This window comes from Capricornis sumatraensis, chromosome 22 (assembly GCF_032405125.1).
Source record: "Capricornis sumatraensis isolate serow.1 chromosome 22, serow.2, whole genome shotgun sequence".
NCBI classification, from domain to species: Eukaryota; Metazoa; Chordata; class Mammalia; order Artiodactyla; family Bovidae; genus Capricornis; species Capricornis sumatraensis.
Genome location: NC_091090.1, coordinates 14,390,654 through 14,413,455, shown reverse-complemented (window position 1 = coordinate 14,413,455; position 22,802 = coordinate 14,390,654). Strand labels below are relative to the sequence as shown.

The 22,802-nt window shown below is 50.6% G+C and overlaps 1 protein-coding gene across 3 annotated transcripts; it reads left to right on the top strand.

Annotated features, from left to right (window-relative positions):
* The first annotated feature begins 8,503 nt into the window (after nucleotides 1-8,503).
* Nucleotides 8,504-22,487, top strand: TULP1 (TUB like protein 1). Of its 3 annotated transcripts, none has more exons than XM_068960961.1 (15): nucleotides 8,504-8,550; nucleotides 8,649-8,700; nucleotides 9,073-9,151; nucleotides 9,410-9,577; nucleotides 10,273-10,422; nucleotides 11,406-11,507; nucleotides 11,595-11,708; nucleotides 12,029-12,147; nucleotides 15,212-15,217; nucleotides 15,310-15,480; nucleotides 15,643-15,755; nucleotides 16,754-16,865; nucleotides 16,946-17,044; nucleotides 19,361-19,532; nucleotides 22,354-22,487. In XM_068960961.1, the coding sequence occupies exons 1-15, from the start codon at nucleotides 8,504-8,506 to the stop codon at nucleotides 22,485-22,487; spliced, it is 1,638 nt and encodes a 545-aa protein (XP_068817062.1). The 3 variants fall into 3 exon arrangements, with proteins under 3 accessions (XP_068817062.1, XP_068817061.1, XP_068817063.1); XM_068960960.1 differs by having other exon boundaries at nucleotides 8,649-8,712; XM_068960962.1 differs by lacking the exon at nucleotides 9,410-9,577 and having other exon boundaries at nucleotides 8,649-8,712.
* Nucleotides 22,488-22,802: the final 315 nt, after the last annotated feature.

Genomic DNA, 22,802 nt, shown 5'->3' with positions numbered 1-22,802 from the left:
AGCTCCCCCCTGAGTATTCTTGTGGGCAGCCCGTGTTAACCACTGCTCTAAAGTCACTCCTTCTGTTTTCTGTTTCCTGGGGCTCGGGGCTCTGCTCTCTGCTCTGTGGGTAACAGCAAATCTCCGATAAACGATCTGGGCCCAGTCGTTCCACTTGCCCCAGGTTCACAGGTGCACTGGTTGGGGTGGGGGGGCGGGAGTGACCGTGCCACGTAACAGCCCCAGCCTGGAGCAGGTGACCTGGTTCTACCACTGAGAGGTAACTGGAGGGCGAACTTCTGTGTGCACCAGGACGCACTCTAGAGTGACGCCCGAGGGTGTGGGGCCCCGGGTTCTGCTGTGTACTAGTTGTGTTGGCCTTGGGCAAGTGACTGCACCTGTCTGTGAAGTTGCTGGTATGGAAAGCATGTATGAAAGTAAAAAATCGACTGCACAATATGGCTAAGTATTAAATGAGCTAATTGATAGGAAACCCACTTAGAACAATGCCCAGAACCCCGCAAGCTCTCAATAAATGTTCCGGCTACTGCTGCTGCTATTATTATTCCTCACTGCCACAACAGCGCAGGTGCGGACTGCTCACCAAAAGGTCAGAAGAAGAAATCCGCTTTCCTTTTTCAGAACTACTGTTCTCGCAAATCACAGAGAGCCCCGCCCAGAGGCGGGCATAGGTCTGAGCTGGCCAATCAGAGTACACCCATCCTAGGACTTAGATCCAGGGGTAAGCAAGGGACCAAAGTGCAGCCAGTCAGGCCTCCGCTTGGGGGAGCTGATGAGCTCAGGGAGTCATCTGAGGTCACCTTTCCCAGGAACGCAGAGGAGAGCAGAGAGGGTGAGAGAGGGGGACTTGGGGACGCCTTTTGAGCCCCTGGGTACAGCCATGCCAGAAGTGAGACTCCCTCTAGCTGACCCAGTTGAGGGTGCAGTCCTTTTGTGCTTATGCTAATTTACACTGGGCTTCTGTTACCTGTCACTTACACGGCTTTAGCTTGGGTTCATAGTCCCTGTTCATCCTCAAGGATTCAGTTGAGGCAATGTCCAGGAAGTGGCGTCTTCTGCGGAGGCTGGGCCTGAAGGCAACTGTTAAATCAGGGTAATTACCCATAAGTGATGGAGAAGGAAATGGCAACTCACTCCAGTATTCTTGCCTGGAGAATTCCATGGACAGAGGAGCCTGGTGGTCCATGGGGTCACAAAGAGTCGGACACGACTAAGTGACTGACGCACACACACACACCCCTGTAAGTGAAAATCGCACAGAGCAGAATTGCCCTTGACAATTCCTCAGAGATTGAGAAGGGCTAGAGAGACATCACAACCAACGCAAAGTGTTCCCCTGAACTTAGAAGGGCCATTACTGGGACAGCAGGAAAAATCTATTGGTCTCTGGCCAAGGGTATGACAGAGTTCATCACACTATTCTTGAAACTTATGTGTCAGTTTGAAGTTGTTTCAAAAATAAAAAAACACCACTGGAGGAAAAAAAAATGAACATTGGAGGGGAAAAAAAGGAAAAGTTTTTGAAGAAAAACTCTCATAAACCGCCTGTCAAATAGTGTACCTGCCACCACATACACCACATTGGAGGCACAAATGGACTTTGAACAACAGCCAGAGGGCTGCTCCACTAGGGGCAGAAGAAGGCCACATCTCCTCCCCTGAGCACTAGGTGGAGAGACAGGTATTTAAGGGCCCACTTGTGCCAGAAATCTGTATCTTTAAATGCTAAAAACACTAGAGTCACATGTTGCAGATCAAGACAGAATAAGAAACAGGCAGGGTCTCCCCTCCCCATTCACAGCATCCAAAACAGTTCTTTGTCTCTCTCTCCCCATTTAGTTACTCATCACACACCGTGGGCCCTGGAGAGACAGCTGTGAACAGAATGGACAAAGTCCCTGGCCTCAAGGAGGTTTTCTTCATAGCTCCTGAGACATCATTCAGAGACGTGTGGGGAACTACCCAGTCGGGAGATAGTATCCTCATTTCTTGAAGGCCTCTTGGAGACAGTGCTGGGCTGAGTGGTTCTCAGACTCAGGTGGGCATCTGAATTCCTAGAGGCTATGCTAGAATGCTGAAGGCTGGGCCCCAGCCCAGAGCTGCTGATAGAGGTGAGGTCGGCGCATCCATGCTTCTAACGTGTTCCCCAGTAATGCAGATGCTGCTGGTCCAGGGAACCCGCTTTGAGAATCAGTGCTTTACTGCAAGAATAATTTCAAGAGCAAGCATTTCAGAAACCCCAGTAATATTATTTGTCATGTTCTCCTTTCCTAGAGGAGATATCAGTGCCCCAGTTTTATTCTCTGTGTCTCCCAGCAACCTCATCTCACAGCCTGTGCATTCCACGAGGAAAAAACCAAGCTGGAACCCCATTTTCAGCTCCTTCGGCCAATGCCCAACAGTCATCAGGGCTGCCTTCAGCCCAGGCTCTGAGCTCAGGCAGCTGACCTGAATCCTGCTCACTCCCTCCTGTCCTCCTGTGAGACCCTGGACAGTGGCTTAAACTTTCTGAGGCTCCGTGTCCTTATCCGAGAAGCAAGGCTAAGACTAGGACCCTGGGGACTTCCCTGGTGGTCCAGTGGCTAAGACGCCAAGCTCCCCACGCATGGGCCTGGGTTTGATGCCTGTTCAGGGAACTAGATCCCATCTGCCGCAACTAAGAGTTCACATGCCACAGCTGAGAACTGATGCAGCCCAAAAAAAAAAAAAGACTAAGACCCCGGCACTGCAAGTCTAGAGCTCACTGAGAGAAACACCCTTCTAGAACCGTCTGCCCGGGGCTATGTGACATCAATAGCACCCTGATGGATAAAAGAAGCCCCAACCTTCAACAAAATTAAGCTGACAAAAATCGGCCATTTCTAAGCCCAGACCTTTTTTCTCTTTTGCAAGAGCCTGAACACACCTTCAGGCAGCTGGAGTTTCCAGATTTCTGAAAAGCCCACCTGATGGATCCTTGCATGATACAAATGTATTTTGCCAGACTGAGAAACTGAAGCTCAGGGCAATAGACTCTAAGCAAGGGGGATAACTTCCCCAAGGTCACCCCGCTGGGACATGGAAAAGCAGGACACAGGGGTCTGTTTCTGGGTAAAATCTCCAGCTCTTAACCACTGCTTCAGACTTTCTCCAAAATCCCCTCTTTTCTCCTTTGCACCACACAGGCTGAGCCAGGGAGGGCTGGGTTTGAGTCGCTTAGGGACTGGGCCCCAGTTTCCTTATACATAAAGCACCACACAGCTGACCTTGATAAGATATCGGTTCTATGCCAGGCACTGCACTAAGCACCGATCATGGATCAATCCATTTGATTTTCACAACTTCCATAAAGTCAGATACAGTTATTGTCACCACTTTACCGGCTAGAAAATGGAGAGGTGAACTAATGTGCTCACCTGCCTTTCAAAGTTTCCAGAAGGACTAGAGATAACACAAGTGAATACCGCACACCTAGTAGGCGCTTGTCCATGGAATGGCTCCACCACGCACCAGCTGTGTGACCTTAGACAAATTACTTAACTTCTCTGAGCCACAGACACACAAGCGTGCTATGAGAATCGGCTAAAAGCACTGGCTGCAACGCCTAGCACATGGCAGGAATCGTTATTGATCAGCGTCATAGTCGTTGGTGGTAGCAAATCTTTGTCTTCTGAAAATAGATTTAATTTTAGGAAACAGCTAAAATTCCAGTGGAATTGAGTCTGGTGACGAATGCCAATGGTCAAACAGAAATGTCATTTTTAGACCAGAACAAAGTGTAGTTACAAAGTCTCAAGCTTGTTTTTCTTTGTGAAGAGGTTTGGTGTTTTGGTGTCAGAGCAGAAGGTACCAGAAGATATCTGTGTTCTTTAAAAAAAATTTTTGGGGGGGTATTTATTTGAATGTTCTAGGCCTTAGTTGCAGCATTCAGGATCTTTTTTTGTTTTTGTTTTCGTTTTTAATTGCAGCATAAGAACTCTTAGTTGCGGCATGTGGGATCTAGTTCCCTGACCAGGGATCAAACCCAGGCCCCCTGTATTTGGAGTGCAAAATCTTAGCCACTGGACCACCAAGCAAGTCCCTATGTGTGTTCTTGACATGAATCTTATCACTAAATTCCTACTTTCAGCAAAATCTTGATGGCCAATCCTAAACCTACCCATCCTTGGCCCAATTCTAAACACTGGCACATCTCTAAGTTTCCCACCCATGTTTACACTGTGAAAAGTGAAAGTGAAACTCACTCAGTCATGTCCGACTCTTTGCGACCCCCTGGACTATGGAATTCTCCAGGCCAGAATACTGGAGTGGGTAGCCTTTCCCTTCTCCAGGGGCTCTTCCCAACCCAGGGATCAAACCCAAGTCTCCCGCGTTGCAGGCAGATTCTTTACCAGCTAAGCCACCAGGGAAGGTCCCCAACAAAACTCTGAAGATTCTTTTTATTCTTTTCTGTGTTTCATTTGGCTATTTTCTGTTTCTATCTTGATCTGGACCCAGACTAACTCTCCAAGGATTAAAAACATGTCACTGCATTCAAAGTGTACAAAATGTGAATACATTCTCCTTAGCGTAACTAAGTAAACGTTAAACTTTTTAATTAAAATTATTTTTCATGTATGTTTTGAAAAGTGACTTTTCCTCGAATATATTCAAAACGATATATTAAAATTTGAAGGCAAATATAGTTTACACTTGATAAATATCCCCCAATTAATCAAATTTAAATGGTTTTTAGAAGTTTTAATTTCATCTTATTTAACACTTTTAGGAAAACTGAACTGTTCTTAAAGTATCATCCGACGTTGCACTAGTTGCCAACATGAAGAACTGCTACCATGCTTCACAAGTCATGTCCAGACTTATTCAGGTACACATTACCATGAATTAATAGTCTATAATGCTCCTCAGCTGCCATGTGCAACAGGTACAGAGACAATGCTGATTCAGAGACCCTTCAGAACAGGAAAAAAAAGCAACTAAATGGACACTTTGTTACGTAAGTGTTGATCACATCCATGCAACCCAAGAGGAGAGATCTGAGAAATGAATTTACCTTTTCTTTCACATTAAAGTTTCTGCTGCTCAGTTCTGCCCCCCAACTCAGGAGCAGAGTTTATCTCTCTGTGGGGGCCAAAGCTCAGCCCACACGCCTCCTACAGGCGGGTTCAGGAATCTTTGCTTTTGAGGAAAGTGGGCAAGAGAGAAGTGTCTCTGGGACCACAGCAAGGCTGGAACCTGGATGTTTAGGTTACAGCCCACTGAGCCCCAGGCTCCCCATGGTTCTCGGCTCAGATGTGTTTGAGGTTAGAGATTCCCTCTGAAGGGTGGTTCTTAGGCAGGGTCGCTGCAGTCCTGGTCGAGGCGGCTCTGGCACCCACTACTACATTGTGTCAAGTTCTTTGTTGCTTGGAAACATGTTCTTAAGCTGTGCCCTTTACCTGGAACATTCTCTTTCCTAGTCTTTGAAATCTTTCAGGTTTCAGTTTAAAATCCCTTTCTCAAGGACTTCCCTGGTGATCCAGTGGCTAAAACTCTGTACTCCCAATGGAAGGGGCCTGGGTTCCATTCTTGGTCTGGGAATTAGATTTCACAAGCTGCAACTAAGACCTGGCACGACCAAATATTATAAATAAATACAATTTTTTTAAAATTCCCTTCTCAGCCTCATCTATCCTCTAAATCCAGACTGGTCCCCCCTGCTAGTCTCATGGAACCCAGTTCTTTCCTTTCCTGGCAGTTATTAGAATTAATAATAATGATATCATCATAACTGGGCTTCCCTGGCATATTCATGGCTATGCTCTCTTCCATTTCTCACAAGAACGGAAGCTCCATGAGGGCAGGGACCACATCCTTTTGTCCATCACGTATAACCAGTGCTGTTTGGCACACAGAGTTGATACCCAGGAAATGCTTGCTGATGACTCTCAGCTGTGAGTTTCCTCACCTTTAATATCAAGGTGTTACTATCTGCCTCCGGGGAGAGAGAATGGGAACAATGACCTGATGCACAGTAGGTGGTCAATAAATGCTGCTCCCATTATCACACATTCAGAGGCAGATGACCACTGAGGCATCTTAGCAGTGGGGACTTAAGGGCTATTTAGGGTTGGATGTGGAGAAGGAAATGGCAACCCACTCCAGTACTCTTGCCTGGAAAATCCCATGGAAGGAGGAGCCTGATAGGCTACAGTCCATGTGGTCACAAAGGTTCGGCCACGACTGAGTGACTGAGCGAGGGCTGGATGGATTTCGTGGAATACGGAGGGCAACCCGGGAGGAGGGAACAGCTGCAGCAAAAGTATGGAGGAGAGGAAGCACAAAGGCGATAAGTAAACCTACGGGGCTGGGTGGAGAGTAGGATTGGAGACAGCCCTGTAGTGAGAAAAGCAGACTGGGGCCAGGTCAGGGAGAGCCTGGAACACCAACCCAGCAGACTTAAACCTGATCGTGGGGACACAGTGATGATTTTGGAGCAAAGGTGTGAACTGAAGAAGCAACGTTTTAGGAAGATTATGTATGGCAAATTGGGACCAGGTGGGCCAAGGAAGTGGAGAAAAAAAGACTTTCATTCAAAATCCATCTAATCATTGCTGCTGCTGCTGCTGCTAAGTCGCTTCAGTCGTGTCCGACTCTGTGCGACCCCATAGACAGCAGCCCACCAGGCTCCCCTGTCCCTGGGATTCTCCAGGCAAGAACACTGGAGTGGGTTGCCATTTCCTTCTCCAACGCATGAAAGTGAAAAGTGAAAGTGAAGTCACTGAGTCGTGTCCAACTCTCAGTGACCCCATGGACTGCAGTCTACCAGGCTCCTCTGTCCATGGGATTTTCCAGGCAAGAGTACTGGAGTGGGGTGCCATTGCCTTCTCCGATCTAATCGTTATGACCATATAAAACATGAAAGGGCTAAGAGCAAAAGGTCTGACAGGAGACAGCTCTGGTTATCACCTGGCCGATGCTAAGCAGGTCACTTCATTTCTCTGGGCCTCAGTTTCTCCACCTATAAAATAGAAATAATAATCTCTACCTCACCTATGTCACTGGACTACTGTCCAGTGAAAATCAAATGAAATAGGGAATTCCCTGACAGTCCAGTGGTTAGAACTCAGCACCTTCACTTCTGTGACCTGGGTTCAATCTCTGGTCAGAGAACTAAGGTCCCACAAACCTTGTGGGCATAAAAGTAAAAAAGTGCTAATTTACTCATGCAAAAAATGAACCCCAATCATGTGCCAAGTTGTGTTGTAAATGCTGAGGAAACAGAGATGAATCCAAAGTGCTCTGAAATGGGGCACATAATTACCAATTTTTTGTCCTTTTTTTTCTTCTAATTACCAATTTTTGAGTGTTTACTGTATGTGGCTTTCCACCTGTCATCTCATTTAATCTGCACAACATCCCTACCAGGTCAGTGCGGTTGTTAAACACATTTCATAAAATGAGGAAACAGAGGCTCAGAGAGGTTAAGTCAGTCACCAAGGATGTTCAGTTCTTAAGCAGCAGAGCTTAAGGCTTGTGCTCAGGGCTGGCTGACCCATGCCAGAGATGGCTGCCTCCCGCCTAGTGCTAGATCTTTGAATACATCTGTTTCCAACCGTTGGTCTCTACCTTGCTGTTCCCTTTCCAGCAATAAACCATCCCACCTTTTTTCTTTTTTTTTGACTGCAGAACTCCCCTCACCTTTCAAGTTTTAAATCAGGTTTCAGGAAGGACCCCCAGTTGGGCCCCTCTTCTGGGCTTCCTCTGCACTTAGCCAAACCTCTCCCATGATATTAATCATACCAACACTACATTCTCTTGTCTCTAAGCTTTTTAAAAAGCATGTTCCAGGACTTCCCTGGTGGTCCAGTGGTTAAGACTCTGTACTCCCAATGCAGAGAACATGAGTTCAATCCCTGGTGAGGAAACTAAGATACCTCACTAAGATCCTGTGTGCTACATGGCAAAAAAAAAAAAAAAAAAAAAAAGACTAGCTGAATCAACAAAACTTTTAAAAAATTCATAAAACTTAACTAAAATATATTTTAAAAAGCATGTTCCTTATCATAAAGAAACATGTTTACATCCAGAATATAGGCATATTTCTTTATAAAGTAATACACATGCATCTGTCAGTCCATATATATTAAATATCAGTAAATCTTGATTCTTTTTTTATGAAAAACGAAGATACATACAGGATCCGATCTCATGTTTTCTTCCCATGCCCCATTTACCACCACCACCTTACAAATCAGCATCTCTTAAGTCAAAGCTCAGGGCGTGGGGGGACCTCCTACAGGGCGCCAACCTTCAGGCCGCTGGGGATCTGAGATCTTGCGAGTTCAGCCTCTTCTCTTAGTGGGCCGGGCTGGGGGAATCGGGAGGGTGCTCTGGGCAGGAGCCCCTCCCACAGTCCTGCCACCCTCTGGTGCCTGCAGGAGGTGGGGGTGAGGCTGAGCCTGGATTAGCTGGGGCCGGCGGCAGAGAAGCTTCTAGAGCTGCAGGGCGGCCAGAGAAGTAGGTGCAGCCAGGCGCAGGCACCATGCCGCTGCTGGACGACACCCTCCGAGAGGTGTGGGCCTCAGACAGGTCTGGAAAGCCCCCACCTCACCCTACCTGAAGCCTGGTGGGGGGCTCAGATGGAGGGTTTGGGGAGGGAGACAGGCTGATTCCTTTGCTACCCTCAGCGGACACGAGGAGGAAGGCCGGAGCCCTGAAGTCCAGCAGCGCACCAAGCAGGTAGGTCACCCGGCTTGGGGAGGAGACAGAGAGCCCCCCACGCAGCACAGGGGATCTGGGAGTGGGCCTGGTCCCCCTCAGCAGCCTCTGGGGGTCCTTACTTCCCTGGAAGTTTGGGCTTTATTTTGTTCTTGCAGGAAAGGGGTGTTTGGGGGGCATAGGATGTCGCGGGGGGGAATCTGGGCTTTGGGACATTGGAAGTGTCCATGAGACGTCGGAGGGAGTCATCCATTGTGTTCCAGGTTGGGGCGCAGTTCCCCTCCCGATAATCCGCGGTTATTTCTGGCGGCTCAAGGGATTAGAGGGTGATGGGCAGCCCTCAGAACACCCCCCTTTCCTTCCTCTCCCTCCTCTTGACCCCCCACTCCGCAGCGACAGAAGTTGAGGAAGAAAAAGCCAGAAGCCCCAGAGGCCCCCTGCCCCACGGGACCCAAGCCCCGGAGACCTGGAGGTGGGCGGGGGATGGGGGGGCGAGTCCCGGGGCACCCCCAGGGTGAGGGTCCCGTGAGGGAGGGCCCGCAGGCGAGGAACGAAGCGGAGGGGGTGAGCCGAGGGATAGGAAGAGCGGAAGGATGAATGAAAGCCGGGAGAGCGGTGTCCAAAGTGAAACAGAGCCCCGGGGAGCCCCCGGGGTGAGGAGCCCGAGGGGGCGTGGGCACCTTGGCAGGAAGGCGTGGGGGTCCCTCCTGACCCGCGCATCTCGGCTCAGCCGGGCGGAAGGGGAAGCCGCGGGAGGAGCCCGCGCAGGGACCGGCTGAGGCCCGGGCCGCGCAGACAGTCTACACCAAGTTCCTGAGGGACCCCGAGGCCAAGAAGCGCGACCCCCGGGAGACCTTCTTGGTAGCCCGCGCCCCAGACTCCCCGGACGCGGAGGACGGTGAGCGAACCCCGAGGGAAGGGGGCGGCTGGAGACCAGCAGAGGAGCAAGGGGGCGGCTGGAGACCAGCAGAGGAGCGGGCGACGGGAGAGGAGAGGTTGGACAGGAACAAAGAGAGTCGCAGACAGCTGGGGAGAACAGCGTCTGCATCCCTGGCCTTGGCTCTGAACTAGGAAACCCTTTATGCTCGTGTTCTTGTCCCCATTTTCCGGATGGGGAAACCGAGGCACAAAGGAGCGGTTAAGAGCTCTGCCTTAGACTACGGCTAGGGGTCAGCGGGAGCTCAGATGGGTCTGGCTGGGGGTTAGAAAGAGAGACAGACCAGGGTATGGAGAAGCAGAGTGGGAGAAACAGGCACGGGTCTCATTAGAAGGGATGGAAAAGGGGAAACTGCAAGATGCCAGGAGGGTGTGTGACAGCCAGAGAGAGAAGAAGGACCTGCAGAGAAGCGCATTTTCCCAGAACAGGATTGCCAAGCCCCCACGTACCCCCGACTCCAGCTCTCGTGTGACTTGCAAACTGTGGAAGACTTTGGGGTCACCACATTCTTTGAGAATCTTCCTCTTGTTTCTGTTCCAGAGGGGAGGCTCCTACCCCTGGCTGCTTCACTGCCTCCCAGAAATCTGGAGAGACTGAGCCGCACAGAGATTAGACGACCCACCCCAACCCCCATATTGATGAATTTCTACCTACAGGGGATGAGGAGGAGGAAGAGGACGACCTGGAAGATGAAGACGAAGAGGAGGAAAAGAAAAAGAGAGTCCGCCTGCCTCCCAAGAAGCCCCCCAAAGAGAAGGCTTCTACAGACACCAAGGAGAGGAAGACCAAGGCCCAGGGTCCAAAGGGTGGGTGTTGAGGGTCCAGAGGGGGCAAAAAGACACACAAAACTGGCCCCAGAGGGGCCTGGGGGGTTCATGGATGTGCAGGGTTTGAGACATCAGAAAGCTACCAGGTGCCTGGACCCAAGTGTTCCATCCTTTGGTGATTTCTTCCCTCTGAATGCTGTGTGCTAAGTCACTTCAGTTGTGTCCTACTCTTTACAACCCCATGGACTCTAGCCTGCCAGGCTCCTCTGTCCATGGGATTCTCCAGCCAAGAATACTGGAAGATCTCCTCCTCCAGGGGATCTTCCCAACCCAGGGATCGAACCCACATCTCTTGTGTCTCTGCACTGGCAGGTGGGTTCTTTACCACTAGCGCCACTTGGGAAACTTCTTCCCTCTAATGATCCTTAAATTAATATGTGCCCCCCCCACCCCCGCCCCTCCCCCGCCCCGCCCCACCATCACCACCATCCTCCCAGCCCCCTGCTCAGGGTGTGCTGAGCCAGGGAGGGCAGAGGATTTTCATGTTCTTGGTGAGTTTTTAGTTGTTTGTTTTTTTTTTAACTCAATATGAATTATATTTATAATTTTTACAAAAGTATCAAAGTGATTATAATAAAAATCAATCAGTGAGTAAATACTGTGATGGTTTCCTGGCTGGGCACCTTGCCCTACGGGTACTGGGGTCTGGTGTAAATGTAGACACATAACTAGGACCTTGGGCCTCTCGAAGTGGGAGGACTGTCTGTAGCTCTGACCAGAGAAGGTTTGGAGGATTTCTGATGGAGATGGGGTGGGAGCTGGGATTCAGAGTTTCCTTAGAAGGCCTGGCATTCATTCATTCAATACTTGTTATACTCTTAGTGTTCATTCAGTTCTTTTTGGACTCAGGGTTAAAAACAAGACAAGCAGAGGAGCTTTGGGCCTCCCAGGGGACTGAAGGGACAATGAGTGAGGTGGAGGGTGTGACTCGTCTTTGTCTAACCCCCACTCTCCATTTCCAGGAGATCTGGGAAGCCCTGGCCCCCCACTGAAACCTCTTCGAGTTAAGAAAAAGGAGGCTCCAGCGGGGGAAGGGACCAAGATAAGAAAGATGAAGAAGAAAGGTGAGCCTATTCTCCAGAGGAGCAAGGGTCTCTGGGTGTGAGGCTGGCGGGGGTTGGGGTGTGACCTCTTCACTTCCATACCAGCAGGGTCCGGGGAGGCTGACAAGGACTGCTCTGTGAGCCCAGGCACGGTGAAGAAGACACCAGCAGCCATGTTTCTGGTTCCCGGGGAGTGCCCAGCGGAGAAAGCTCTGAAGAAGGGTGGGTGGTGAGCTTTGGTGAGCTCTGGTTCCAGGACGTCCAGGGGCAGTCAGTTGTCAGTGTGGAGGGGCGGGTGAGGCCTAGATGGGGTAAGGCGGAGGTTCTCAAGTCGGAAGACTTGGGGGCACCTTGAAGATAAGCCGTGTGGCCTCAAGACAGGGTCTTCGCCTTTCTGAGGTTATTGCTTTCCGATAATAGTGAACTGGAGTTGCTCCCCTGTGGCTGTGGGAGGGGTCCAGGTGAGGCGTGGGTGTCCCTTGTAAACTGTGATGTGCCCTTGCCAGGGTAAGGGGTGAACAGACTTCCACCTCCACCCCCAGGCACTCCCAAAGGCTCCAAAGAGGAGAAGAAGGAGGAAGAGGAGGAGGACGATGAGGCGGCTGCTGTGATGACCAAGAACAGCAATCAGAAGGGCAAAGCCAAGGGAAAAGGCAAAAAGGTGGGAGCCCGGAAGGGAGAGGGTGAGGTCCCTGCTGGGACCAGTGGCAGGGTTTGGGGGACCTGGGCGTGGGGCCGTGGAGTCCCTTGGGGTTGGAATTATTAGCTCCCTCTTTGGTGACAGGGTATGAGGACAAAGGGAACCAGGTTTGTAGGAACAGAAGAGGCAGTTGTGGGGTCACCAGGCTGGGACTGGCCACCCGGGGGCCTTATGCTGTCTGCCCTGAGCCCTCCCCACTGCAGCCTAACCATCAGACACAGCCGGAGGTGCTTACATGGCCCCGCCTGAAAGCACACACATTTTCTGTACCAGGAGGTGGAGCACAGTCAGACAGGCACAGGCATACACACCCCTGGGCACAGGGACTGTGACAGCCAGCTGACTGTGAGTTATTATAACAGTTCTACCCTGCTGCTCTGAGGGTGCTCAGAATGCTTCCTCCTCTCCCACCCAGGACCCTCAACCTTCCAGCAACCAAATTATCCAGCAACCAGAGGGTTAACACTGGCCCTCAAGGGCCTCCAGGACCCTCCTCTGAACCTACCATGTCCATTCTGATTGGGCAGTCTCCGGGGGCAGAACATGTTGTTAAATATATTGAATGCTGCCCCTCCTCACAAACAGGACTCAGGTACCAACATGCACAGGCTGGAATAAGGAAGAGAGAGGGGTCCAGCTGGAGAAAGTGATGAAAGCCTTTGAGAAACAGGCTTCCAGGAATGGAGAGATCACCCCGAGGGCAGGGCCTGGGGGGTGAGGGTGGGGTCTTAGCTTTGTGGGTTTATTCCTTTGTACAAGAGTGGTCAGGTCTCGAGAGACTGATTCACATGGGCCAAGATCACCAAATACTGATGTATAAACTGAAAGCCCAGTTTATTATCTTCCAGAAGGAATATGCAGGCATGCAGAGCCTTTAATATAGTAGGCCGTTGAAATTCACCATGTAGAAATGTTTAAATGAGTTCCGGCTTTCTCCATACCGCATTCCAAACATAGTCCTGACTTTCCCAATATTCTTCTGCAGCAGCCTAGAGTGGAGAAGAGATGCCCACTCACCCGGAGGTTAAGGGCCTGCTTCCCAACACCAGCCTCACTTCACACCCAGTGCAAACCTGCCTTCAGCAAAATGGGCAACCTCAGCCTACCAGGGCTTCTTGGGGGCTCCCAGAGAGCATTTACTCCTCAAATGCACATGCCTAGGTGGCAGTCCCTTCTCTCCCCTGCTGAGAAAGTTGGGATTAGAATCTTGATTGCCCTTCATGTGAGGGACAGAACATACGAGCAAAGGGTACTAGCCTTTTAAGAACAGAAGGGGCAATAATCAGGCCACCCTAGGGCCTAATGCAGCCAAAGAGTTATTAAAAGTTTTCAATGAGCAAAATGAGCTTATTTATTCATTTGTTGTATTGCTATGTAACAAACCACCCCAAAACTTAAAACAACAATTCATCCTCTTAATTTCTGTGAGTCAGAAATCTAGGAACAGACTCACGGACTTAGAGAATGAACTTATGGTGGCCAGGGAGGAAGGATAAGGAGAAGGGATAGTTAGGGAGTTTGGGATGGATATGTACACACTGCTATATTTAAAATGGATAAGCAACAAGGACCTGCTGTAGAGCACAGGGAACTCTGCTCAGTGTTATGTGGCAGCCTGGATGGGAGGGGAGTCTGGGGGAAAATGGATTCAGGTATATGTATAGCTGAGTCCCTTCACTGTTCACCTGAAACTATCACAATATTGTTAATCGGCTATACCCCAATACAAAATAAAAAGTTTAATAAACGAAATCTACGAGTAGTTTAGCAAGAGTAGTTCTGGCTCAGGGTGTCCCATGAATTTGCAGTCGAGATGTCAACTGGGGCTGCACTCATTCTCAAACCTTGACTGGAAATGGAGGAGCTACTTCTAAATTGGCTTACTATCATGATGGTTGGCTGGAGGCCTCTCCAGAGGCTCCTTGAGTGTCCTTGTGATGTGGTAGCCAACTTGCCTCAGAGTTCAAGAATGGCCCAAGAGGCAGAGCAAGGCAGAAGCTGTAATATCTTTTATGACCTAACTTTCAAAGCGACCGCCCATCACTTCAGCCTTATTCCATTGATCACAGAGACCAATGTGGGAGGGACCTACGCTAGAGTACAAATACCACCTTGGAGACTGGCTGCTACACTCAGTGGGTATTTACTGTCTGCTGAACTAACAGGCGGCACTAGTGGTAAAGAACCCACCTGCCAATGCAGGAGACGCGAGACGAGGGTTCAATCCCTGGGTCAGGGAAATCCCCTGGAGGCGGGAGCAGCAACCCACTCTAGTAGTCTTGCCTGGAGAATCCCATGGACAGAAGCCTGGTGGGCTATGGTCCACAGGGTCACAAAAAGTCAGAAGAACTGAAGTGACTTAGCACACCTGCATGTGCATAGTAACAATAGTAGCTAACACTTCTGTAACACCATGTGCCTAGAAGGCAGAAATCCAAACCTTCAGCCTCACCTCAGTTTACTCCCTAAGAGCATCCATGTATGGAAGGTCTTTCGACAGGCTATGCATCTAACAGAAGACGGGGCAGCATTCAGCATCCAGCTTCACCTCTTACTAACTATGTGAATTTGGGCAAGTTATTAAGCCTTTCTGAGCCTCAGCTTCTTCACCTGTATAAAGAGACCAACCACCTCAGTAGTTATAGATAAGAAGAATGATAATATTCCAAAGAGGAATACTTGGAAAGTGCATAGAATAATTCCTGGCACATCGGTAGACTTTCTATGAGTGTCTGTTAAATATATAAACTAAGGTCTGTCCCAGGTATCCACCCCCATCCTGCATACTTCTCAGATGAAACGAACTGAGTCACAGCGTTGTTAAAAATTAACAAACATCATAGACAGTTAGTGGTGGAACCAGGATTTGAACCCAAGCTGTCTGACTCCAGAGCCTTGGCTGTTAACCACAAGCTAAACAGAATCTTAATAAAGCACAAAGCTCCCCACAGCCTGGCAAGCTTCAGGGGAGGCTGAGGGGTCTGGGGCGAGCACTGGAGCAGCCTCTGTTCTCTCCCCCAAGCAGAAAGCGGTGAGTTGCCCTGCCTGCCTCCCGGGTCCGGACCTGCCGAGGGCTGGGGGAGATGGTGCTCTGGGGCTGACGCACCGTCTGCCCCGACTCAGAAGGAGGACAGGGCCCCATCCCCACCCGTGGAAGTGGATGAACCCCAGGAGTTCGTGCTTCGGCCTGCGCCCCAGGGCCGGACGGTCCGCTGCCGGCTGACCCGGGACAAGAAGGGCATGGACCGGGGCCTGTATCCCTCCTACTTCCTGCACCTGGACACTGAGAAGAAGGTGGGTCGGAGGAGGGAGGGAGAAGGGAGAGGGGAGGGACCCGGACCGAGGCGAGAGCCAGAATGGGAGTGGGGGCTGGGGGGCAAACGGGCCTTCTCCTCCCCGCACTCCCCTCCCGCTTGCCTCTGTCTTCCAGCGCATCTCCGCTGCCCCTCTCCCCAGGTGTTTCTCTTGGCCGGCAGGAAGCGGAAACGCAGCAAGACCGCCAACTACCTCATCTCCACTGACCCCACCAATCTGTCCCGAGGAGGGGAGAATTTCATTGGGAAGCTGAGGTGGGGCTGCGAAGCTCGGGGGCCAGTCACCTCTGCCCCGCTGTGCAGAGTGCCCCCACCTCAGACACTCTGGAATTGTCCCCCGGCCCTGGGCTTGTCTATACACGTGGACGCTTGTCCGCTTTGATGCATGTAGATCACTTGGGGATCTTCTTCAGATGGTTCAGTGAGTTTTCTGGTGGTCTAGAGGATAAGATTCTGGACTGTCACTGTGGTGGCCTGGATTCAGTCCCTGGTCTGGGAAACTGAGATCTTGCAAGCCCCAGGGTGAGGCAAAAAAAAAAAAAGGGTTCAGAGGGTCTGGGCTGGGAGTGAGCTTTTGCATTTCTAAGACGCACTGGGGTGATGCCCATGCTGCTGGTCCAGGGATCTCACTTGGAGTAGGGCATAAAGTCCATGAAAGGGAGATTATGCCTGTCTTGTTCATGGTTGAATTCCTAGCACCTGGCACATAGTAGCTATTCAATAAACAGTTACTAACTGATCAAACGAAATAGTCAGCACCTACCCTGTGTTATGTCTCCCCATATAGCTCATCCAGTCCTCACCATAAATCTGAGAGATGAGGAGAAAGTGAGTCCCCAAGTCAGGCTTTATTTCTTTTCTTTATGTCTTTACCAAACACATATGTAAGGCCTACCTGTGTGTCAGAGGTATTTCTAGGTAACTTGCAAATACGAATCCATTCAATAATCTTATCAAACAAATTGATAGTAAATACTATTACCACGCCCATTTTACAGATGGGGAAGTTGAGGCTAAGAGTTTAAGTCACTTGCCTGGGGTCATACAGCTAGTAAGAGCTGAGGTTTGAAAGCTGCCCAGTCTCCCTGTAGATCCATGTTTTTAAAAAGACTTCATGCAGAAAACCAGGGGCAGGGTCCTAAGACACACCCATGCTTAAGGCAGAAAGCTCTTAAGCTTGGCTGTGAGGAGGGGTCTGGAAGAAGGGGTGTGGAACCCCCTCAGCCCCGCCCCCAGCTCCACCCTGCTCGCAGGTCCAACCTCCTGGGGAACCGCTTCACTGTCTTTGACAATGGGCAGAACCCGCACCGCGGCGGCAGCACGGACGTGGGGAGCCTTCGGCAGGAGCTGGCAGCCGTGATCTATGTGAGAGCGCCCTCTGTCCCCTGTGCCCTGCGGTAGGCCCCTTCCCTTGCCGAGTGGTCTAATGCGCATCTCCTTCCCAGGAAACCAATGTGCTGGGCTTCCGAGGTCCCCGGCGCATGACAGTCATCATTCCTGGCATGAATTCCGACAACGAAAGGGTGCCCATTCGGCCTCGCAACGTGAGCCCCGCACCTCCCTGACACGCCTTTCCCTGTGGGTCTTGCTCCCTAGTTACCGGCTTGTAACCCACTTCCGGGAACCCCTGTGGGGTGGGGAGGGGGTGTCCCGCCTACCCCATACCCAACCCGGAGCACACCCATAGCCCTGTCACAGATTCATTCTGGCAACTTGATAGGTTCAGTTTGGAGGGTTTTCATTGAACTCATTGAAACGAGCACAATAGGGTTGGTTAGCTGTGTTTGTGTGTTTGTTTGTTTTTAGTGTACATCAAAATCAATCATTCATATATACATTCAACACACATACATTGAGTACCAAGTATTAGTCTAGGCAACTGCAGACATCAGTCAACAAAACGAATATCTACTCTCACGAACCTGGCATTCTAGTGGAGGGAGACAGACGGTAGACAGAGACTGTGAAAAGTAAGTAAATTGTGTAGTGTGTTAGAAAGTGGTATTTACTGTAGAGGGGAAAAGAAAAAGTTGAACAGGGAAAGGAGATGAGATGTGTGTCTAGGTTTTGATTTAAATTCAGTGGTCAGAGTGGGTCTCACTGAGCAGATGAAATTTGAAGGAGGTGAGGAGCAACCCTGCAGATATCTGGGAAAAGATCGTGCAGGCAGGGAGAAGAGCCAGTGCAAAGGCCCTGAGGCAGGAGAGTGCCTGCTGGCTTTGAGGAGCAGCAAGGTGGCCAGGGTGGCTGGAGGAAGATGAGGTCAGAGAGGTGAGAGTGAGGGGCAGGTGAGCCTGTGTAGCTGGTTTTTACTCAGAGAAACAGGAACAGCAGGGCTTTGAGCAAAGGAGTGATATGATTTGACATATTTTTAAAAGCAAAGGTTGTTTTTGTGTGTGTGTGTGTGAGAGGTGTAGGGCAAGATGGAGGGCTTGCCCCCAGAGAGAGGGGGCCTCCTTCAGTGTGTCAGACCCACGCTTTGCCCCTCAGCACCGCAAGCTGAGTGAGCCCGGGATTTCAGAGACGGTTGACTGGCCTGTCTCATACTCACAGTGATGTCACTTTACTCATTTACAATGAAAAAGAATACTCCCGTCAGCTGATCACACATCCTTCCTTGCTGGAAAGCCACACTGGAATAGTCAGGGACCTGGCCAACCCATGGGGCACAAGCCCTGGGTGGCTCCACACCTGCTCCTCCCATCCTGGAATAGACACACAGATCCTCCAAAGGCGGTGCCTCCCATGTGTGCTTGGGCTTAGTAAGAACTGACACCCAGAGCTGCTCTGAATCTCTCTTCATCATCAGTTCATTCATTCTACAATCATTTATTAAGGCCAGGTATTGAGGATGTAAAATCAATACAAGAGGTATCATCAAAACAATATCTGATATTTATCGAACATTTACTCTGTGCGAGGAACTGCTCAAAACAACAGTTCATGCACTATTAATCATTTAATCTTCACAACACCCTGTTATGAGGGAAACTAAGGCACAGAGTTCAGTTCAGTTCACTTCAGTCACTCAGGCATGTCCGACTCTTTGCGACCCCATGGACTGCAGCACGCCAGGCCTCCCTGTCCATCACCAGCTCCCAGAACTTGCTCAAACTCATGTCCATTGAGTCAGTGACGTCATCCATCTCATCCCCTGTCATCTGTAAGGCACAGAGCCATTAGTCAAATACTGCGCCTGCTGTTAGGGTATCTAATTCCGTCCATAACAGTGCAGTGGGAGAAATCATAAGAGCGAGGTGTTATGGAAATTCAGAGCTAAGACATTTAAATCACACCTGGGGTCAGGAAGGCTTCTTGGAGGACACAATCTTGAGAGGACTCATTCTAAGCCATGAACATGAACAGGGGACAAAGAAACCAAGAAAAGAAATACATGTCTCATACAGACCCTGCTCCTTCCTTCCAGAAACTCTTCCAGGACATTTTAACTACTCTTTACCTGTACATCTCTCGAAGCTCAACTCTGAGCTCCTTGTAAATCCTAGAATATCTGGTTCATCCTTGTGATAGATGCCAGCGTGTGGCCTAAGACCCCTTGGGACCAATGGCACAGAGCCCCTCCTGTGCGGCAGATACTGCTTTTCACTTTCCAACCTTCCACTTTGGCGACCCACAACCAAGCCCATTCTCCCAGACGTACACCCTGGCCAGGTGGATGCCACAGATACCATGGGCGTACTCAAAGAAACCCTGGCCACCATGGCTATTGACACCCAGGCTGCACACACATACAAGGGCACCACAGGTCCCCAGCCACCGCCCCACCCCATCAGTCCCAAGATATCTCAGCCAGCTCTCACTATCCTGCCCCTAATACTGCCCCACCCCTCACACCCCAGGCCAGCGACGGGCTGCTGGTGCGCTGGCAGAACAAGACACTGGAGAGCCTCATCGAGCTGCACAATAAGCCCCCCATCTGGAATGAAGACAGTGGCTCCTACACCCTCAACTTCCAAGGCCGAGTCACCCAGGCCTCGGTCAAGAACTTCCAGATTGTCCACGCTGACGACCGTGAGTATCTGAGGACACAAGCCAGGCTGTTCCCCACCACCTCCAAGACCTCAGCCCTCACTCAGGTCTTTCCCTCCCCTCTCCCCCTGCCATCTCCCTCTCTCTCTCTCCCACACACACACATACGTGTGCTGGAGTGGAGCTGGCCTTTATCCCTGGAGCCAGAACATTCAGGAAGGTCACTCTCTCCTGTGGGGCACTCACATTGTACCCCCCAAAGAGCCTCAGATATTCCAAGCAGCTGTCTTCGGGTGCATTGTTTTCAGGCCCTCGTTCTAGCACTGACCAGAGCCTGGGCAGATGCTGGGCTGTTCTGGGTAAGACTGTGTTGAAGGGATAGTTACGCTGCTAGCGTTTAAATACCACTGAAAGGGAGTTCCCAGGTGGTCCAGTGGTTAGGACTTGGTACTTTCACTGCCATGGCCTTGTCAGGGAAATAAGATACTGCAGTTCAGTTCAGTTCAGTTCAGTCGCTCAGTCGTGTCCAACTCTTTGCGACCCCATGAATCGCAGCACGCCTGGCCTCCCTGTCTATCAGCAATGCCCGGAGTTCACCCAAATTCATGTGCATCAAGTCAGTGATGCCATCCAGCCATCTCATCCTCTGTCATCCCCTTCTCCTGCCCCCAATCCCTCCCAGCATCAGGGTCTTTTCCAATGAGTCAGCTCTTCGCATAAGGTGGCCAAAGTATTGGAGTTTCAGCCTCAGCATCAGTCCTTTCAACGAACACCCAGGACTGGTCTCCTTTAGGATGGACTGGTTGGATCTCCTTGCAGTCCAAGGGACTCTCAAGAGTCTTCTCCAACACCACAGTTCAAAAGCATCAATTCTTTGGCATTCAGCTTTCTTCACAGTCCAACTCTCACATCCATACATGAACACTGGAAAAAGCATAGCCTTGACTAGACGGACCTTTGTTGGCAAGGTAATATCTCTGCTTTTTAATATGCTGTCTAGGTTGGTCATAACTTTCCTTTCAAGGAGTAAGCATCTTTGAATTTCATGGCTGCAGTCACCATCTGCAGTGATTTTGGAGCCCCCAAAAATCAAGTCTGACACTGTTTCCACCATTTCCCCCTCTATTTCCCATGAAGTGATGGGACTAGATGCCATGATCTTAGTTTTCTGAAAGTTGAGCTTTAAGCCAACTTTTTCACTCTCCTCTTTCACTTTCATCAAGAGGCTTTTGAGTTCCTCTTCACTTTCTGCCATAAGGGTGGTGTCATCTGCATATCTGAGATTATTGATATTTCTCCCAGCAATCTTGAAGCTTGTGGTTCTTCCAGCCCAGCGTTTCTCATGATGTACTCTGCATATAAGTTACTGAAAGTGGAGCCTAAAAGCCACGAGGCTCTGCCAAAAGTAAAAGTTAAAAAAAAAAAACAAACTTATGGGCACTTTCCTGGTGGTCCTGTGGCTAAGACTCCATGCTCCCAGTGCAGGGGGCCCAGGTTCAACCCCTGGTTAGGGTACTCAGTCCCACATGCAGCCACTAAGACTCAGCACAGCCAAATCAATAAAAATAAATATGAAAAAAAAAAACAAACCATAACTTATAGCCCAGCCCCTATGTGGCCAGAGAGGATGCTGAGGCTCAGAGAGGGCAGTCCCTTACCCAAGTCTCTCAGCAACTGCAGACACTTACCCTGGCCCTCAAATTTTATTTCGCAAATACACAGTGCTTTCTGTGGACCAGACACTGTTCTCAGGACTTCACAGATACTGATTCATTAAATCTTCTCAACAACCCTGTGAGGAAGGTATTATTCTTATCCCTATTGGAAGGACAGAGGAGGCTGGCGTGCTGCAGTCCATGGAGTCACAAAGTATCAGACACGAATTAGCGACTGAACAGCATTTGGCAGATGAGAAAACCGAGGTGCAGAGAGGCTGAGTAACTTACAGCTTGTGAAGGCAGAGCTGGGGTCAGAACCCAGGTACTCTGTCTCCAGTGCCCCACTCCTAACCCCATCAAGATGATTGTCTTTCAGGAGTAGGAAGTATAAGTCGAGCATTTCTATTCTGTTTCCAGTGAGGTCAAAGGCCTGCTATCGTAGAATTAGGGAAAAAAGATATACTCAGACACAAATAAAAACATCCCCTGTTACAAGCCTGGAGGAGAGGTCCCCACTAGATTGAAGGGATTTGGATACAGAGTGGTATCTCCTAGGGATTTTCCAGGTTCCCAGGATTGGCTAACATTGAATGAGCTCCCTACCCCCACTCCATCCTAGGGAGGTGCCCCCAGTGTCATCTATCCTGAGGTCTTAAAAACCCATCTCCAGATCACATTTCTGGTGGAGCCTGGTCTGCCTGGGTTGGGGGTATTTTTAGCAACATCCTGTCCCATGGATGCTGGGGCAAGTGTTGGGATTGGGGCTGGGAACCTGGGCCAGATATGAGGTAGAGGCTGAGTAGCGGCACTGGTTGAGGCCATGAGGCTGGTGGTCTCAGGACCTCGGGTCTGGGATGGAGAAGAATGGGGTAAAATCAGCAGAAGTTGGAAAGGAAGGATTCTAGGCATAAGCAAGTTTGACTGGTTACTACAATGCGGGCAGGTCATCTGCCTAGCCCTGGGCAGTAGAAGGTAAGGCAGGGTCCTTGCCCTCAGGGGCTTACAGTGGCGGGTACAGCGGCAGGCAGGCTTATTGGGTGAGATCAGAGGGTGCATGGATGGAGGGTGAATAACTGAGATGGTGGCTAAGGACTGGGGTCCCAGTGCAAGGGTGGGGGCCCTTCCCTCAATGATGAGGGCTTCGTCTGCCAGGACAGAGAGCCCACGAGGTCTCAGGCCGCCCCCACCCGTATCTGTGTCCATAGCCGACTACATCGTGCTGCAGTTCGGCCGCGTGGCCGAGGACGCCTTCACCCTAGACTACCGGTATCCGCTGTGCGCCCTGCAGGCGTTCGCCATCGCCCTCTCCAGTTTCGACGGGAAGCTGGCTTGCGAGTGATCCTAGTGATCTCCCTCAGCGCGCGCCCGCCAGGGCTGGGAAAAGGATTCACGCTGGAGGCTTGCACGGTCCCTTCACCAGAGCCTCTCGATGAAGACTTCTCCCTTGTCGGGGGGCTGACCCCTCACCGTCTCCGGGTGACCTTCATTCACTGCCCAGCCTGGCACGGTGCGGGGGCGGGGAGGAGCTCAGACGGCGGGTTGGACGGAGATGAAGAACATCTGGAGCTGGAGCTGCACATCTGGTCGCGGAGCTAGGCTGTGCCGCTTCACCAACACCACCCCCGCCCCGCGCCCCAGTCACTTCCTGTCCAGG

Coding starts and splice junctions, on each gene's coding strand:
- TULP1 (XM_068960960.1), top strand. CDS start 8,504: ATGCCGCTGCTGGACGACACCCTCCGAGAGGTGTGGGCCTCAGACAG. Junction 8,551..8,648: donor GAGGTGTGGGCCTCAGACAG/GTCTGGAAAGCC, acceptor TGCTACCCTCAG/CGGACACGAGGAGGAAGGCC. Junction 11,508..11,594: donor AAGAAAGATGAAGAAGAAAG/GTGAGCCTATTC, acceptor CCATACCAGCAG/GGTCCGGGGAGGCTGACAAG.